The sequence below is a fragment of the Brassica rapa genome, chromosome A03 (genome assembly GCF_000309985.2).
Source record: "Brassica rapa cultivar Chiifu-401-42 chromosome A03, CAAS_Brap_v3.01, whole genome shotgun sequence".
In the NCBI taxonomy this organism is placed as follows: Eukaryota; Viridiplantae; Streptophyta; class Magnoliopsida; order Brassicales; family Brassicaceae; genus Brassica; species Brassica rapa.
The window spans coordinates 29199157-29218751 of NC_024797.2; the positions used below are offsets into that span (position 1 = coordinate 29199157).

At 33.4% G+C, this 19595-nt stretch overlaps 3 protein-coding genes across 4 annotated transcripts; 1 reads left to right on the forward strand and 2 right to left on the reverse strand.

Moving 5' to 3' along the window:
- Positions 1-5501: 5501 nt before the first annotated feature.
- LOC103861966 (glycine-rich protein 5) lies at positions 5502-6452 on the reverse strand. The gene has a single exon (XM_009139675.3). The coding sequence runs from the start codon at positions 6265-6267 to the stop codon at positions 5788-5790; it is 480 nt and encodes a 159-aa protein (XP_009137923.1). The 5' UTR covers positions 6268-6452; the 3' UTR covers positions 5502-5787.
- A 4490-nt stretch (positions 6453-10942) lies between these two features.
- LOC103861967 (cinnamoyl-CoA reductase-like SNL6) lies at positions 10943-14001 on the forward strand. Its single transcript, XM_009139676.3, has 6 exons — positions 10943-11214; positions 11293-11450; positions 11540-11728; positions 12620-12773; positions 13457-13649; positions 13762-14001. Exons 1-6 carry the CDS (start codon positions 11091-11093, stop codon positions 13853-13855), a joined length of 912 nt encoding a protein of 303 aa, XP_009137924.1. The 5' UTR covers positions 10943-11090; the 3' UTR covers positions 13856-14001.
- A 1262-nt stretch (positions 14002-15263) lies between these two features.
- On the reverse strand, positions 15264-19346 carry LOC103861968 (AFG1-like ATPase). 2 transcript variants are annotated; one of them, XM_009139677.3, is made up of 15 exons: positions 18340-19346; positions 17718-17970; positions 17542-17624; positions 17358-17458; positions 17156-17278; positions 17012-17081; positions 16851-16937; positions 16708-16773; positions 16521-16613; positions 16383-16439; positions 16164-16295; positions 15990-16080; positions 15826-15914; positions 15563-15756; positions 15264-15482 (listed from the first exon to the last, which is right to left on the reverse strand). In XM_009139677.3, exons 2-15 carry the CDS (start codon positions 17968-17970, stop codon positions 15422-15424), a joined length of 1500 nt encoding a protein of 499 aa, XP_009137925.1. In that variant the 5' UTR covers positions 18340-19346; the 3' UTR covers positions 15264-15421. The 2 variants fall into 2 exon arrangements, with proteins under 2 accessions (XP_009137925.1, XP_009137926.1); XM_009139678.3 differs by having other exon boundaries at positions 17542-17621; positions 18340-19338.
- Positions 19347-19595: the final 249 nt, after the last annotated feature.

The following is a 19595-nucleotide window of genomic DNA, read 5'->3' on the forward strand; positions in this document are numbered from 1 at the left end:
TCCAAATAATCTACATAATATTAGAAATAATTATTTATGATAACTAATTGTTGAAACTATGAAAGAGTAATAATGCGATCAATTTTCTATATATTTATAAATTACATAAAATAATAAAAAAAGTGTTTATTTGAATTGATATAATGATTTTATATTCGTATAGAAAGAGTTACATTTGTATATAAAGTATCATAATAACTATTAATGTCTAATAATTCATGCTTTATAAATCATTTATAAAATTATAAATACATTTATAAAAATCAGACGTTTTAAATTATTATAAAAGGTTCTAAGTCATTTATAGAAGCTTATATATTAATTGATAAAATGTATTTTGAAAATTTATCCTCCTATTACAATATTTTGAATTTTTTTCATTTTAATGGTAAAATTCCTCAACTATGTTTACTTAGTGTAGAAACTCCTAAACTAAAGATTTACTGGTAGTAATAGTAATATGACTTGTTAGAGTTTAATTCATTAAATAAAGTAAGTTTAAGGGGATTTTTCGTTAAATACTTAGTTTTAGGATTTTTACCCAAAACAAACTTAGTTGAGGGGTTTTAACGTTAAAATTCCTTATTATTTCTTTATTATCTATTATTTAAATATGTATAGTGGGATTTGTTTTATCAAAAACCAGTTGCAATCAAATGACGAGATATCTTCTTTCCTAATATCATGCATTTAATATTTAAATATATATAGCAAGATTTGAATTACCAAAATTATGTATATATTATAACCAAAATATCTTTAAAAATTTATTAGAAGATATTTTATCTCATAGCTGAATTAAAATTTAGTAGAAATATTCTATCTCATAGCTTCTTTTGAAAGCTAGGTCATTTAAAAACTTAAACTAATTTGCTATATAAATATCACGTCACCCCATTAGTTTCACGCATCTATCTTTTAGGTTTTCATATGTTTTTGATCGTTTTAATTTAAATTCTACTTTTGTGATCTTGCGCAATCAATAAGTAACTCATAGACGGAAACACCATTACTGGTAATTTTGTGGGGGATTCTTCTTTTCCGTTTATTTTTGTTTTCTTCCTCTCCATGTTGTATCTCTATCTATATTTTTGCAACAGTAGTGATTCAACCAACAAAGGAGACGACTCTGTTTATCCAGGAACTGATCATCCCTTTCAAAAAAGATAATTCTTTTTTTTATAAAATTAAATCACTTATCAAGAATATATATGCTAATAAAGTGCAATTTATTTATTGTGCGTGATCCTCTTCGGTACGTCTGAGAGCCAAAGGTAATCTCAAAGCTTTTTAAAAACTTTGAAACTCATTGATGTTGTCCTATCAATTATATAATTTGTTATCTTTTGGGGATTGTTTACATCTTTAAATATTTTTGTTATAATTACCTCTTTTCTGACTCAAGGTTTAGAGAAGGAAACCGTAAATTATCTATGATGTTACAATGAAACCAATAATAATAAATCTCAGGTAATTCAAATCTCTCTTTTATATTTCATGGCTGATTTTTTTTATTGGGATTATACGTGAAATATTTGTTTTTCTCAATTATATTTTTCTGATGTTTTAAGATTAGTGTTAAATGTGATCGTTTTCTAAACGTTCTAATGTATTTTTTGTTCATATGAACATAGTATAAATATCAATATGTAACATCAAATCTTTCATATTTACCATATATATGTAACATAAGTATTATATAGTTGAAAATATATAATTATCAATTTAATATTAATGTTAATGTCTACACATGCGTGCGGGCGATCCACCTAGTACCAATTAAATACATACTAGGTGTTCTGCCCGCGCATGCGGGCATAGTGTTTTTATTGATATTTATTTGTTTATAACTATTAAATCAAAACTAACATAAAAAATTATTAATTATGTTTTTTAAAAGATAAATCAAACATTAAACTTTATATTTTATAATAAAAATATTATTTCAGATGAAACACAACATTATCTTATGTTTTAAAAATATATTTTATTTTTGAAAATTTTATAATATATTTACTTATAGTCAATAATCAAATATAACATATAAATAAAATATTATTAATATATATTCATTAGCTTTTATCAAAGTATAAATATATGCTTATTGTTGTGTTAAATTTTAAAAACATTCACATATATTTTAGAAAATATATTTGTTTGTTTGATTAGCATTTAATTATAATTTTTTTATATCTAACTATAGCTTTTATAATAAAATATTATTTTCAGATAACAACAGAATATATCTAAGAATTATCTTATGTTTTAAAACATGTTTTTATTTTTGAAAATTTTATTATATTTATGTATAGTCAATTATCTAATATAATATATAAATATAATATTATTAATAGAAATTCGTGTTAAATTATTTATATTTTATATAATTCTTATTATTATTAATTTTAATTATTTATTTAATCAGATATATTTTAAATTCATTTTTATTTTTGACTAATTTATATAATTTATTTATTAAGAGTATAAACGTTTTGTTATAAATTTTAATCACTTTTTAATAAGATAGATTTGAAATTCGTTTTTATTTTTTGACTAATTTATATAATTATTCATTAAGGGTATAAACGATATTAACCGGTCTAACTTTTAACGTGAGAGCTCTGTTACAAAAATTTACTTCGCAAATAATAGTATAGATGTAGGCGAAATATAATTTTTGATCGGTAAAATATGTAAAATGATGAAATATGATGACTTATAAATTACATTAAGAAATTGAAGCTTAACCCAATTTAGTTCGCGAGGTATTTTAACCGGTGAGGCAAAAAAAAATAAAAGGAAAAGTTGAGGTTTCACTATAAATCTACGTCAAATATATTTCACGGGTTTCAATCACAAACATGTCCTATATATAATTTATGATCATCCGTAATGCATAACAAGATTGTTAGCTTATCCTAATTTAGTTCTAACAAAAATTTAAAGATAATAGAAATAGTTAGTGCACATTTAAGGTAGGAATGCAGGTGATGTGTGCATTATCTTTTTACTGATGCCAATCCACCAGAGTCGACGGACCACTAAGTAGAGTGGAAGAGCAGTGGTGGACCTGGGGTTTTTTTTTTTTTTGTCATCTGGAAGATTAATGATAGATTTTCAACAGTTCTTACAACATAACCAGCAAAGGTATAATCCCTTTCTGGAGCCACAAGCCGGCGTGTACAAGTTACCACCCGGAACCAAACGCTTACACTAAAACATATTCTACAAACTCAAGAGACAAAAGAAGGAAAAAGAGGCTAAACGCCTGCTGGAGCACAAGCATAACTTCAAACAAGATGAAGTTTGTCGAAACCGGAAACAGGATTGAGAAGGAAAGCGACAGGTCTTAATTATTAGAGTTGAGCTGAAATCTCCACTACCGTTCCTAAGGAACCACAAGCAAACAACACACTTACCACTTCTTCAAGCAAGAGAAGCCACCAGAGAACAAGCCATCAACCCGAGCAACCAACGATGAGACACATACACGATTGGCGATTGACTGCTCCAAGACCGTCGCGATTGAGCATAAGCTCCACAGCCCCTTACCAAGAAGCCCGGAGAACCCGTAGGATGCATACCAAGGAACTGCACAGCTTCCCCGCTTCGACACTTCATCAAATGAAGACCTAAAAATACCACCGAGACTGAACGACGAGACCAAACTAGTGACTACACGAAGCAGCAACTAAAAGCCTCAGAAAGAACAAACATCACAGAGACCACATCAGATCAAATCCAACCAAAGGCCTCAGCAAAAGCTCCTTCTAAACAAGTCGCCAACCCAAACAAACTCAAGCCTGCTTACACCTCTAAACCTCCTTCAACCCCCGAAGCATAAACTGAGATACAAGCTCGAAAACCACCAAAGGACGCCTGAAGGGCGCTTGACCAGGATCAATGGAAAAATTAAAAACCCACATCAGAGCCAGCTATAACCTGCAACTGCACACCTGAAAACAGTTTCGACCCTAGAGAAGCAATCCAAGCAATCCACAAAGTGATTACTAAACTTGATCTCCAATCCAAACACCCCAGACCAACCTAGGACTGAAGACTAAAACACAACACAAGAAAGACACCCTCGGAGTGGCCACAAACAGGAGGATTTCAGACTCAAGCTTGACAGCTAAACTTCACCGGCCCTGGAACCAGATCGACAAACTCACCATCGACGCACAAAAACCATCAAGCCCAACGTCCAGAGAAGCTCCAACCCAAGCTATAGAGCCACAGATCCGATACCAGACCATCGAATCTCCTCCAAACCTAGATCTGAAGCCACGAACCACCGGATGTCAAAACGCAGAGACAAAGACCGAAGACATATAAACAGAGACGACACGGGACCGCTCCCGGTGGCGGTGAGAATCACCGACCACCGGAGCAGCAGATCGATTAACGCAAGAGTTCCTCTCTTTAGGGTTCGGCTGCGAGAAGGAGAACGAAAATGTGACCTGGGGTTTATACACGCAGAAACTAGTCACTCATATATATTATTTGTCACTAATTTATAGTCCCCACCACTATGAAGTATTAGTCAACCTATTACACGTGCTTAAATTGTTCGAGAAAGATCGTTCACATTGGTTATGTTGTTATTACCATGAATGACCAATAATGTCACTTCTCATATAGAATTCAAATTTTTTTACTTCATTTTTTCTTAATCCGGCTATCAAATTACAAAATCATTTTTAGACCAATACTTATTCGATTATTTTGAACCTAAATAATTCTGTTTGTGATTTTGGAATAGTATAAAATAAGAATATTACAGTCACTTAGATTAACATATTTAACCATTTTGAGTATATTATAGTTCTAGTTACGATAACAATCCTTTATATGAAGTCTGATGTTATAATTCTTGGATCTAAGTTGAATTATAAATGTAAAATTATAACCTTTGCAGTTAGGAGATTCAACCATTTGTAAATATATATTGTAATTCTTTTTACGACAACGATCCTTTAAAATGCTATATTTTTTTAACTTTTTTGTATGACGCCGGATGTTTAGATCTTTGGATCTAAGTTATATTCTAAACGTAAATTTTTAATTTGATTACAAAATATAATTTCAATCAATACACATCTTCTTATTATTATTTTAGTGTTTAACATATCTAAATTATGTATGGTGCGGATTGGTTTGTTTATTATAGTTTTTTGAGATACAACTGACTAATTATTTTGTGAATTTTCGATAAGCAAATCTGTCTGTTGTTGGCATATATGTTGTTATCTAATATACTGACTGTAACACGTGAAAAAATTGTTCAAATTCTGGAAAAAAATTATATATATTAGTTATCAATGATATAGAGTCGTTCTAAAAATGAATGCAAACTTTCTATTTCATGGTGTTTGCTACTTTGTTTTGCTCTATCTTATAAATTTGCTGATTGATTTTTGTTGGTTAAAGGTTATTTGATGATTGATACAAGCAAAAACTGAGAAGACAAAATTAAAAAAAAAAAAAGAACAAACGTTACGTGCCGGGGAATAAAAACACGACAATGCATTTATTTTATCAACTATCATAACAGGAAAATTCTCAAATTACAACTTATAGTACAAAAGAAAAGCATCAACAACACGAAGAATCCATTTCGAATATGGAAGAGTATAAATAACCAAACACGTCGGGAGCTTTTTCCAACTCCTTTATTCACCAACTTTAGAAAATTAAATTTCTAACATTTTATTTTGATCATACTAATAATAATTACGTAAAATACATAGCAGCAATTAGATATTGCATGCATGCGATATTCTTCATTCAGTCGCCGCCGCCACCGTAACCTCCTCCATATCCACCGCCTTCACCGTACCCTCCTCCGTTACCGGATCCACCTCCTCCACCGCGACCACCTCCTCCTCCACCCCCTCCACCACCACCTCCTCTTCCACGACCTGACCCGGAACTTCTGCCAGAACCAGACCCTGCACGTGACCCAGCGTATGATCCAGCTTCCGATCCCGCATCACCTCCACCACCACCAGAGCTCGAAGAACTGCTGGAGCTAGCTGAGGAAGAAGAGCTTGACCCTCCTCCTCCTCCGGATCCTGATCCGGCACCAGCTCCTGATCCGGATCCACCTCCACCGAGACCTATGCCGATGCCAGTACCGATCCCTACCCCTATCCCGCCAAGGTCCAAACCCAAGTCTTTTCTTGCAATCCGGCTCTCGGAGACTAGGCACGACGTGGCCAATATTAAGGTGATCAGAACCAGTGATGATGACTTACTCACAGCCATAGTTTTATCTATTGTTTCGTATATGGTAATGTTTTTCTTTTCCTTTTTCTTTTCTATCTCTTTGTAGTGCTATTGATGAATATGATAGAAGATGTTAAAGGTATTTATAGGCAATCCAGAGCTTATCAATATGGTAGTGAAAATCCTACAAGTCAAACTTGTGTACACACCAATTATGATATAGAACTAATGATGACTAAAACATACTTATAATAACCTTGATCAGAACGTTATCTCCAAGACAACCACTACTTCATTATAACTATAACAGAAAAAAAAAATTGTTAAAATTGGAGGCATGACCGACCTATGCGAAGTCCACTAGAGGAGAGTTTGATAGTGGAGCAGGCACTAAAGGGTGTTGTTGCAACGTTGTACATTTTAACATCCACGTATTTATTTTCGTGCAAAACAATCATTACCCATTTATCTCTTTTTTTTCTCGGCTTCCATCTGGATCTTTTATGTATTACAATTGTGGAATTTGCGTCAAACGCAAACCATATATTAATCTGATTTAGTGATGATAGGTTGGATACCCATACAGACTCAGAGATTTTCCCCAACCTCGCTTAAACCCTATTATCTAAAATTTCATCACTACACCAGCCTAGTCAAATATCATCGCTAAGGCTTCAAGAAGTAAGCAACAATCCATCAAATATTATGGCGCTATGGAACGGACTAGTGCATGGACTTGACCCAGTGAAATTTGGGCTGGACAATGCTAAAAAAAATGAGGGCCGTCAGATTGGTCGGTGATACTTTCTCCTTAATAAACTTGTATTAATGATCACCAATACACGTAGTTGGGTTATCGTTTACCACTGATAGACATGGTTGGTTTATCATCAACCATGGGCTTAACCAATTTGGTACACAAGAATCTACTGAGAGTGCATATTCCTCAAAACAATGGGCCCTTTTTGCTTAAAGCAATGTGTTACCATATTGTGGAAAATGATAAATCAACTATCTACTATCGGTGGGATTGTTTTTGCACCGAACTAGAGAATGTTGCGTGTTTCATCTTATAGTCCACATCTTAGCCCACCACAAACTCCAAACTATTTTTTTCAAGATATTACTGGTGTTACAATTCACCAAGCAAAAGAAAGGACCATTAAGAGTAAGATGGCCTCTCAGAAATCTTAATTCTCTTACTTTTACCAGAGTTTTTTTTTTTTTACCAGAGTTCTTATCACTAAATTTTTGGCGTCGTGAATTATTTTGGATGAACTTATAAGTCTTCCAGATTTCCATAACAGCTAAGAATAGACAAGTCATTTATCAGTAATCTCAGGTTTACACTTCTTGGCCAATGTTTGAAATAAACAATGTTTGATAAGATCACTTTTCCTAATGATATACTATAGTTAAACTACCACAGTTTAATTATCCTATTTGTATTCTTATATAATATAAGAGGAATCGAATTAGGTGAACGGGAAATGCGACACAAGTCAACTTTCTGAACTCAAAAGAGAAGGGATAAACAATTTCGTGTGGTCTTTATGAAGACATGATCCTGATCTATGAACACGTGGCTTAGTTATTTCAATACATTAATTTGTCTAGTTACCAAATTTGAGTTTTCACGAAGAAACCTCTTTTCTTTTCTTTTTTTGGGCAACACGAAGAAACCTCTTTGTGTTCAACTATATGGCAAAAGTACAAAATTTTGAGACTTTGCCACGTGTAGTGCTTTGACGACCTTCACCAAAACCCTTTTCACTTTCTCACCACGTTGGCACGCATATCGGGCCCCACGGTTTCATTCGTCAATCTTTAGCCACAAATTTTATGAATTTTGCCACGTGTAATGCCTTGCCGACTTTCGCCACAACCCTCGTCTATTTCAATATTTTTGTAAACAATATTACTGAAGAAAAACAGAGGTTAACCCAGAAAAAAAAAAACACTTTAGCGGGGGATACGTATTGAATTGTGTTTTCTCATTAGTCGTCATCACCATCATCAATAAAACAAACATCGTGTCCCTTTCAAATGACTGAATCATTGAATAGATATTCACAGCACAGTGGCAAGTTGTAACCGAAGGGCTGAGGCAATAGATACCTATATGGCTATATGTATCTCTTTGGTATTTTGAAGGTCTTTATAGACCTGCTTACCAAAAAAAAAAAGAAATAAACCAGTAGTAGTGTTTCAAAAAAAAAATGTTAAAAAATAAATAAATAAGAGAATTTGTACTCCCTATACACCACTTTTCCCCTATTTGCACTCCATACCCTATATCCCTCCAATTTTCTTCCCCCCAACATTACCATTTTCCCCCCATTCAATGATATCCCACCTTTGTTAGTATATTTAGCTAATTTACTCAATAAATAAAGCAGTATTCATAAGGGTAAATAGATCATCTTGACCTTTTCTTTAAAATAATTTATCTTCAACATAAGTTTAGACGGAAAAAAAAAATCTTCAACATAAGTTTTAACAACATTTGATCCTTCAACAAGTTGACTTCATTCATTACTTCAACTATACTAATCATGCAACCACATTTTTATGGAATTTAATGCACATGAGCATCATAATCACCGCTATTGAATTGACGCTAGACAATTGTATGGGAAATAAGAGTTAGGAACTTAATTAGGATACATACTAGCTACGATTAACATTTAACCTAAATTTATAACTGATGCAATCACGTTGAAACATGTATACATCAACATACCTCCACAATATTTAAGACCTAGCTCTTTCTGCTTCAGTCACAACAATTCGATTGTGTAGATAGTACATGACATCTTTCGTTAATTACATAAAGTTATAGTATAAACTATAACTACATCAACTCTCTTTTTGCCAGGGTATCTCCTGTAACGTTTTGCAACTCTGGTAGACTTATTTCATTTTATATGATAATTAACATCCTTAGCAAAAAAAACTACATCAACTCGTAAATATCAAACTTTTAATGGATTATACAAATACTTACGAGATGTTGGTAGGTTGTATGTAGCTTGCGATGAAACTTCCCCACGTAATTTCTCTTCTCGCCACAATCTCTACCTACTAACTGCTAACTACTTTACGCCCAGCGCCCTTTCGCTGTTTTATATTTATTAATTAATGCTCTTATATTTCCTCCTCATTTTTATCATATTTTAATTTTCTACAATCTTTAAATTCGGCTATGTTATAGTTTGTTAATACAAGCCACCTTTGTGTGAGTTTTGCGTATGTAATTACCGACCTACAAGTTTGTTCAATTCTGGCATTCTGAAACCTAACTCTTTCTAATTCCGTATTCCAACATTCATCTATATTGAAATCGTTTTTATATATACTGATTTATGCAGTAAATAGTAATATAAGCAGCAGTTTTACTACAATTGTCAGTCTAGTTTAAATGAACTAAATTATAAATATGACTAATTGTCAGCACCATTGTTTTTTAAAAAAATATTGAATTTCTTACATATTCACATTAATTGAGATATAGAAATGTGACGCATCACATTTTGATTTTTGATTTATAATTTTCAATACATAATTTTTTTGGTATCTAGTATCAAGTCCAATTTAAAGAAATGTTTTAAACTATCTCAGATTTACACGACATATCTATGAGTTTTAGTGTACAGTTTGGCAAATACGAATTGTGCGTAATATAGGTAGTTTTTAAAAAAAGGTAGATTGTCTCCTTACAAAAATATATAGCAATTTAAAAAAATATATTTGGTTTTACTTAATATTTTTATATACATCTTATAAGTATAATTTTATTCAGGTAACAATTATTTTTTAGTTATTTCATTTCCATTAAATCTAAATCAATTCTTATAAAAAGTTAGCGTGTATATGTACCCTCTGTTAACTGAGGTCCGAGTTATAGACATCTGAAATTATTAATAATCATGGTCATTAAAATAAAAAAAATTCTCATAATTTTTTTGAACAAATTAATTCTTATATAGTTTTTTTGTCAGACGTGACGGATGTCAGAAATGCATTTTAAGAAATCTTGTATCTGGATTTTTTTATGGGTAATTATACATTTTTAAGTTTTTGTCACAAAAATAGAACTAAAAAACTAAAATGACATCTGAATTCATTTTCCCAAAATTCCAGCCATCAACTTTAAACCCTAAACTTTAAACCCCAAATTCCACTTCTTAAATTTAAACCCTAATGTCTAGAGTAATTAATCCTAGAAATATAAGTGTATATTTACTTCTTATAAATCATTTAATTCTATTTCGATCATTTTTATTTTTAAGGTGAACAAAAAAAAATTATGTATATTCTAGGGAATTTCTCTTCTTTGATTGCATTTGTATATATTTGTAATATTCAATTAGAAAAGATTATGGGATTTGATATTAGCTGGAACTAATTTATGTATATTCTAGGGAATTTCTCTTCTTTGATTGCATTTGTATATATTTGGAATATTCAATTAGAAAAGATTATGGGATTTGATATTAGCTGGAACTAATTTTGAAGTGAGTTCTGAAAGAAGACACGTTGCCAAACAAGATCAACGCGTACACAGAACCCATTAGGGGCTTGACTTGTAGATATTGGATAACCAAAATATTAATTAAGATGGTTACAGGGTTTTAAACATTAATTAAGAAATACTTTAGCACTATTATAAGAGGAGACAATAAATAAAAGATGAGTAGCTGGGAACGTGCAACAGAAAATAGTTCACCCAACTTTCTCCTATTAATATGCTTCCATCTTCTTTTCTCTTCCTACTTCTAACCTTCTCTTCTTCCACACACATAAATACGGACACGCTTTTGATAATATAGAACAAGAACAAGAACAAGAACAAGAAAATAATGGATCAAGAAAAGTCTCATTCCTGCTGCTGCGTTCTTGATGCTTCCACTTATGTGGGTTTCTGGATTCTCAAGAAGTTGCTTAGCAGAGGATACTCTGTTCACGCAGCTATTCGTAAAAACGGTATCTATCTCTTCTTGGCGCAACTAAAAATAATATTTTTCTGGTTGTTTCATTCAATTGTTTTCGTCTGATAATTAGGAGATAGTGAAATTGAGGAGACAATCCGAGAGATGGAAGCAACAGAGGAGAGATTAGTTGTGTACGATGTTGATGTGTTGGATTATCAAAGCATACTTGTCTCTCTCAAGACATGTAACGCTGTCTTCTGCTGCTTAGATAGCCCTGAAGGATACGATGTGAGTGACTTCATCAATCATCTTCTAAATATGTATTTGTGTAGATTAAGAGTTTTGTTTGAGATTTTGTGTAAAAATCATTATTATAGGAGAAGGAAGTGGATTTGGAGGTGAGAGGAGCTATCAATGTGGTGGAAGCATGTGGAAGAACAGAGAGCATAGAGAAGATTGTATTCTCTTCTTCTTTAACAGCTTCAATTTGGAGAGACAACATTGGAACTCAGAAGGATGTTGATGAGAAGTGTTGGAGTGATCAAGACTTCTGTCGCAACAAAAAGGTTTCTAATCTTTCTTCACTCTCTTTTGTTATGATTTTTAGGTATTAATCGTAATTTGATTTATGTGCAAATTTTGGTGAATAAATTGGACCCACAACTAAAAGTTTATAGGCCGGATTGGAATAGCTAAAATAATTTTCCTGACATTTCATTTAATGTAGGTAGCTCAAATTATTTCAGTATTTTATTTGTCAGTTCTATATGTTTGAATTTTGAAAAACTATACACATAATTAATTTATTGGCAGAAAACTTGGATATGTTAAAAGTATTAATTTAATTTATAAATTTGGATAGGTATCTTTTTAATAGTCAAAGTTGGGGTTTCATCAAATGTATTGTCACATTATCTCGAATAATTTAATTGTGCGACATAGAAAATTCGTAAGGTTGCAGATTAATTGAATATATTCAATTCTATGACTCATAAATACATACAGCTCTTGATTCCTGTATAGTTGCCTTTGGAAAAATTAAAGGGCATAATTTGTGTTTATTGATTAATTTTTTTGTTCAAATGTTTATTGATTAATTAGATACAGTTGATCTAGTAGTCTTTTATGACTATCATCACTATATTAAACGGTGACATGTTTTATATGTAAATGTGCATGCCTATACTATATACATGTTATCATTGTGATCGTCATAAATGAACTTATCTAACTTGTGCGTAAATTATTCGGGGACAATATTAACGTGTTATAGCTGTATGACATCGAATCGGACAGTCAATAAAAAAGCTGAAATTAATGGCAATACCTTTTTTTTTTTTGCTTTCTTGTTGTTACTTTTGGGGGTTTAATCTTTTTTGGTTACTATTAGTAGTAACTACTTTTTTCATACGCACAAGCTCAAATTCACGTGCGTACATTTTGTATGTTGGATGCAGTTGTGGCACGCATTGGCAAAGATGTTGTCCGAGAAAGCAGCTTGGGCACTAGCCATGGACCGTAGGCTCAACATGGTCTCTATCAATCCTGGTCTTATCGTTGGACCATCGGTTGCACAATATAACCCTAGGCCCACCATGTCCTACCTCAAAGGTACATACTACATAATCATATATATACACTCAATATACTTGTAGATGTTCATTAATGTACATTTATAACTCGGTCAAACTATTTAGAAGTAAACAACCGAAATATATAGAGTTTATGTTCCAATCTGTAAGAAAAGAAGTGCTCCACAAGGACCACAACTAGTATACATACATTTAAAGAATATAGGACAATATCGTTTTATATGTTTTCCTTACTAAAATTCAAAAAATACCACAAGTTGATTTAGAAAGCATGTAGGAAGGTACTATATTGTAGAGAAGCAAAACAAAGTTTTGAGAAAGAGGTCCTAAATGAGCCAAAGTTAAAAAAAAAAGTGAGGTCCTAAACCAAGCGCTCGTAGCTTGGTGGTAAAGGAGGTACAGCTGTACTACCCGCCATCCGGGTTCGAGTCTTGGCCACAACGGATTTAACATCCCTTCCGTTGGGGCGCTGGACCCCTTTCGGGGGATAGTTGGGAATGTGGCTGCCCAGATACTAGAGTTATCAAAAAAAAAAAAAAAAAAAAAAGTGAGGTCCTATATGAGATATATATATTGTTTTGGGTTGAAATTCTGAAAAAAAAATTAGGAAATTTCTCCCTGTATTTTTGTTTCAAGTTTTTAGGAAATATTTCCCTATATTTTTGTTTTGGTTTGAATTTGACGAAAAGGTGTTGGTAACAGGAGCTGCACAAATGTATGAGAATGGAGTGTTGGCGTACGTAGACGTTAAATTTTTAGCGGATGTTCATATTAGAGCATACGAGGATGTTTCAGCTTGTGGTCGATATTTCTGCTTCAACCAAATCGTTAACACAGAAGAAGAAGCTCTCAAGCTTGTCGAGAGTTTGTCTCCTTTGATACCTATGCCACCGAGGTACATTTTATTCTATAATTGACTATAAACTTTGCTGTTTTCATGCGAGGATGGTAGTCCAATTGATGCAACTTAGTCTAATTAATACTTTATGTGTATAAATGTCATGTAGGTATGAGAGTGTAATGCAAGGAAGCGAAGTTTACGAAGAAAGACTGAGGAACAATAAATTGAGCAAGCTGGTGGAAGCTGGCTCTGCTTGTTAAACAAATATTTAAATTATTTAAATTGAAGATGAGGAGCTTATACAAGAAAGGGTTATAGTTTGTATATTAAGCTTCTCAATTCATATTTCATAGTAGCATGTGTTCTCGTGAACTATTTATTTATAAAAATCATATTTCATACGAGTGATGGACAGTACCGTGCGAAAAGTTTTATGGGTCTAAGACAAATTTTAAAAATAAACTTATTTACAACTATAATGAAAATAATTTTGCAATATGAAATATCACTTTCATCAAATACACAAGTTTAACACTGTAAAAGAATAAGTTTATGTTATATTATGTCATATAAAAAAAAACACATTAATTAAGAAGGTTAGTTAGTCTACTATATGGAAATATTTTTTTTATAAAACAAGTTTAAACTACTAGATTAGAAACTATTTTAAATTTTGGGGCCCTAAAAAATTTATATTAATTGGGGGCTTAAGGCGAATGCCTTTTTCAATATTCTACAACCGCAGGCACGCCTCTGGTGATGAGTAGAGGTTTTTATATTTTCCCGGGAGCACAATGTCAATGCTTCTCCAATTTTATACTTTACAGCAATGTTCCCTGATATATAAGAATGCTTTATAAAGTTTTGGTTGTTTTGTGCCAAAAAGAATATTTGTTTCAAAACATTGATAATAACACATCTAAAATGCAAATGACAAAGATAATTCCACTAATTATCAATAAATTTATTAACTATTTCCTTTTCTAATTTACAACCATATCATAGAACCCTGATTTTACTATCTACTACATAAACAACCACGCTTCTGTGACATAATCATTTATTTGTTATAAAAGAACAGTTTCCTTTTTGAGAAAAAAAAAAAAGAACAGTTTCCTTTCTTTTTCTGGACAAACAAATATACAGTTTCCTTGATAACTGAATACTTAAAATCTTAATTGGGCCAAGATTGTGTCTTAGACCCAATAAAACACTTATAACCAACCAAGTTCAGCGAAACGACGCCGTTGCGGCATCCCTTACCCCTTGCGTGTTCCGTTCTGCTCTCGACTTGAAACCCAAACCTTACTTCCTCTCGAAGAACCCTACATTGAGAGTTGAGGGATCACACACAATCAATAGTACTCAGGTTTTTTCTGAAATGTTGCTCAGGGTAAGTACGAAGAGACGATCAAGGAATGCACGAAAGCGTTAGAGCTGAATCCTACTTACTTTAAGGCCTTGGTTCGCAGGGCAGAAGCGCACGAGAAGCTTGAACACTTTGAAGAAGCTGTCGCTGGTGAGAACACAGAGGAGTTATGTCTTAGTTGTTGTTGTATAGGTTAAATGGAAGAGTTCACTTCTGAGTCTTTCTCTTTTATCTCATATGCAGATTTGAAGAAGATTTTAGAACTTGATCCTTCGAATGATCATTTGATGCATTGGTACTAACTAAAACGATGTGCAATCTCTTCTTTAAATTCAAAATTCAATGTTACAACTTACAACAATGGATAATGTTCTCACATGATACAAAAAATACAAGTAGTCACTATTGAATCCCTTCAAAGCACCCCACAGAGGAACTTGAATGTGTTTTGTGTGTGTTACAGATTGTGTGTTATGGCATGCTGCTCCAAGTACTCTTTGCTGTTCATTTCTGTTAATCTGCACGCAATAAACAAACTCACTTGATGAGCAAGAAACGCTTTTAGATTATACTGATGGTTCTCTTTCATTGACATTACCTACTGATTGTTCTATCTTTGGCAAAACCTAACTCATTGTCCACGCAGAGCTCGGAGACATCGTTCTTTCTTGACCTCGACGACGTTCTCGGAGACATTGACTTCGCATCAGAGATTGTTACAATCTTTTCCAAGAGTTCTTGAGGAGTTGCTTCAGCTGTACACAACAGCCTCGCTCTGTTCTCATACATCACCTGCAACCTCAGTTTGTTAATACCATCTTAGAAGACTACAAAAATGTAAAGAGACAGGAGACTGCATACATCGACTAGCGTGACGAATCTATAAGCAGCAGTCCGGTTATGAAGCCCAAAGACAGGCACTCCTTCCAATGCAAGTGTATGAAACTTCTCTGCAACATCAGGACAAGAAAAAATAATTTGAGACAAGAGTTGGTTGATGTGGCAGATGAGAGAGACTAACTTACTGAAGAGTCCGAAGTAATCAGCAGCTCCAAGAGGTCGGTCGCATAACTCTTCAAAAGGGAAGTACGCACATCCCTTAGCACCTAATGGAACCTGTTCAGTGAAGCAGAGAACTGGTCTAATGATGAACTCATACAGACACAATATAAGTTGATGTTGGAATATACTAAGTCTACCTGTAATTTTCTTCCCATAACCACTTCTACTACTTGTGGACGCGCAACAACATTGCCTCCAATAAGTTCTTGGAACTTCTGTTTCAGAAGGGTGGAGAGATCTGTACCGATGAAATAGAATCCTTGCTCAGCCTGCACAAGTCAACAAGTATGATGGTTACTAAACTCTACTTTGGTTTTAAGTTTGAAAGCCAATCTAGGGAGTTTCTTGAGTTATACCGAAGTTAGTTTCCGGTAATCAACGGCTGAGCCAATCTCATGAACCACATTCCTTTCCTGCAAAGAGATGGAACTTCTATGAGAGTCTGAAAGGAGGAAAAAAGACTAGAAACTGATTGATGGAAGTAATGGAGATACCTTTAGTGAGGCAATGAAAGGTAGGAAGAGATCTCTTTGGAGTCCTCCTTCATAGAGTTTATCAGGATTCCTATTCGATGTGGCAACAAGAATCTACAGTTTTTCACAAACATAGACAAAAGTCAGTTTCAACTTAAATGAGAAGAGATGATTGTAGCATCTTAATGTAAACAAGGATCACACTCACTATGCCATTACTGAAGAGATGTCCAAAGAGTCGGTTAAGTATCAGAGCATCGGCAACATCAGTTACCTGTAGTAACAGAAACACAAGCCTTAATGAAAAATGGGTTGAACCAAAGATGAAATTTTCAAGAAGATGATATATACCATGAACTCATCTAGACATAGTAAGATTGCATCATGAGCTATCTCTTGTGCAACAACTTCAAGTGGATCTGATAAGCCCTTGTGCTTCTGCATTAACATTATGATGCCAAATCAATACAAAAGGCTAAAGCACTCTAATAAAATCAAGAGATGACCCGTACTTGTAATCGACTATGAACGGTTAACATGAAATCATGGAAATGAATCCTCTGCTTCTTCCAAGTGCAAGGCCTAATGAGACACAAAGGAGAGATCATGAGAGATCAAGAAACATTAAAAGGATGTGATTCATACAAAAAACTTACAATTGATCGAAGAATAAGTCCATCAACATGGTTTTTCCAGTGCCTACACCTCCATAGAGGTACAGTCCTTTGACAGGTGAGACGGAAGACTGTGGCATGATCCTAGACCAGAACCAACGGCTTCTGCTTCACAGACAAAATACGGTTTAAGTTTCTCAATCTTAACAAAAGAATAAAAGACTCAAAAGAAGAGAAGAATCACCTTGATGATTTATCAGAAGTGTTGTAACGATCTAGACGACATGTATCAACTGATTCCACAAGCTGATCATGTAGTCTCTGAAGCTCTTTTAGTGCACCAAGCTGCAACATTTCAAACAAAAGCTTCAGCCGCAAGTAACATGAGCCAAGCTTAATCTTATTGATCAATTTCTTTTTTAACGTACTTGGCAGATATCACCAGTCATGAGCTCGCCATCACTGATTCGTCTCTCATACTCAACAAGCGGTCCTGTTCTATTCACATCTGCTGTTTTACATATTACAATATCAACCATCATACTAAACTCTAACAAAACAAAAACCTCAGAGATTGGTCGAGTTTGGTTAGAAAGAAGCAAACCTGAGGATGAGACAGAGAGCCTAAGAGCAGCATCAGCTGCTTCTACGGCCTCTGCTGATAAGCCTCTCGAGAAACTTAACCTCGAATGCAAAGTTGAGTTACAAGTGTTTGTGTTCACCAGAGCTTCGTTATGATTGGCACCTATCAAAAGTTTGCGGCTTCTGGATGAGAAAGTTGATGAGTAGCGTTCTTGATTCCTCAGAGCCCATCTAATTCTACTTAGAGACGAAGATGATCTAAAGACTGGTCTCATCTGCGGATCAATGCAAAACTGAATTATGCTTGCAGAAACCAGAAGAAGAACAATGAAACTACTTCTTTTAAAAACAGGGATGCATACAGTTTTGAGAATTGTCTAGTAAATGTATCACTATCACCAGGAAAAATAAAACTATTTTCTTTTGGTTTGCTTATCCAATGAAAGAAGAATCAAGTAGAACGCCCACAAAACTCAAAAAAGAGAGGATAGAAATATTCAAAGCTATTGACATACTATTATTTGCATTATTGCAGTTATTCTTTTCTTGATATTAATATAAAAGTCTCACTACATGTGATGTAACGCTCAATAACAACAATAGATGTTACACAAACAGAGAAATAATTGATGAAGGAGACTCACCTTGAACTATGCACAGCTAGAAATTTTTATTTTACAGAACGTTTTCTTTTATTTTTGAGAAAATCTTGATTCCCAGTGAAAAAAGGGAAAACTTTGTGGATTCAGTTACAGAGGCAAAACAAAACCCAGGAAGAAAAATGAAACTTTTGAATTAAATTATGAAGAATCTGAACCGGATGATAGAATTGGGCACAAGGGTGTGAAGAATTTATTACGCAATGGGATGATATATCTGGATAAGATACAGATAGAGAGAGGGCCAAGAAAGGAGGAGATGTTATCAAAGAAGCAAAACAGCGAAGAAGAAGAAGAAGAAGATTAACAGTTAAGACTTGAGAGATAGAGACGTGATCAAAATAGGATATACCTTCTTTTATCGTCTGAGACACGTGTGTATCTCTTTTTATTTTTGTTTAATTATTAAATAAGTAGTGGTATCCGCTAATTATTAAATTGTTAATGTTAAACTTATATGCACAGTTGTTTTCCAGATCATGAGAAAATCAATTAATGTTATTGTTAGAAGAGTTGACTTTGAAATTGTGAAGTAATGTTCTTGATATATCCTTTTTCCATTTTTAATGACTTACTAAACTTACCCTACTTTAATGTATAAACAAATACAAGTCAAATGACTTTTTTTTCCTAATAATAAAACTATATTAATTAAAAAAAGAAATACTATATACTTATTCAAAATGAAGCTTCTCGATGTTGCGTTTGCGTCTCCCATAACGGTGGGCCTAAGCTAGTTGCAAATGCCCATTCAAGGGCTAAGCATCTTCCACGTGGAATATACCGACGTGAATCCTTCTTGGTCCCTCTCTTAACAAAAGAAAATTTCAACGCCCATCCTAAAAGAGTTTGGTCCCGTCAATAAATTCTCTTAAATTGTTGTATTTATATAGTAGTTGAATAATAATAATATAGTGTTTTGAACAGTCTAAATCCTAGAAAAACAAAAGATTTTTCCTTTTTGAAATCTTGATTAGTAGTAGATGAATCATAGTCATGGCCCATGGACCTTAACGGTGACTGCTTGCATTACGCATGCTCCCACGTGCCCACGTCAGTTCTTACATTGGTAATCATGTCTCTTTCTGACCAAACCCCGTAGTAGTTGTTTACTTTTCTTCAGTGCCGTGCCTAGAATATTAGGGGCCTAAGGCAAAATAGTCCAATTTTTTATTATAGATAATAATACAAATTCTAATACTAGTCTAACAATAATTTTTAATACAAAATCTAAATAAAAG

Bases quoted from the DNA above. Each gene is read 5' to 3' on its own strand.
- LOC103861967 (XM_009139676.3), top strand. From the start codon at position 11,091: ATGGATCAAGAAAAGTCTCATTCCTGCTGCTGCGTTCTTGATGCTTCC. The intron at 11,215-11,292 runs GTATCTATCTCT...TCTGATAATTAG, and splicing joins CGCAGCTATTCGTAAAAACG to GAGATAGTGAAATTGAGGAG. The intron at 11,729-12,619 runs GTTTCTAATCTT...TGTTGGATGCAG, and splicing joins ACTTCTGTCGCAACAAAAAG to TTGTGGCACGCATTGGCAAA.
- LOC103861966 (XM_009139675.3), bottom strand. From the start codon at position 6,267: ATGGCTGTGAGTAAGTCATCATCACTGGTTCTGATCACCTTAATATTG.
- LOC103861968 (XM_009139677.3), bottom strand. From the start codon at position 17,970: ATGAGACCAGTCTTTAGATCATCTTCGTCTCTAAGTAGAATTAGATGG. The intron at 16,774-16,850 runs GTATATATCATC...CTGTTACTACAG, and splicing joins TATGTCTAGATGAGTTCATG to GTAACTGATGTTGCCGATGC. The intron at 16,296-16,382 runs GTATAACTCAAG...TGACTTGTGCAG, and splicing joins ATTACCGGAAACTAACTTCG to GCTGAGCAAGGATTCTATTT.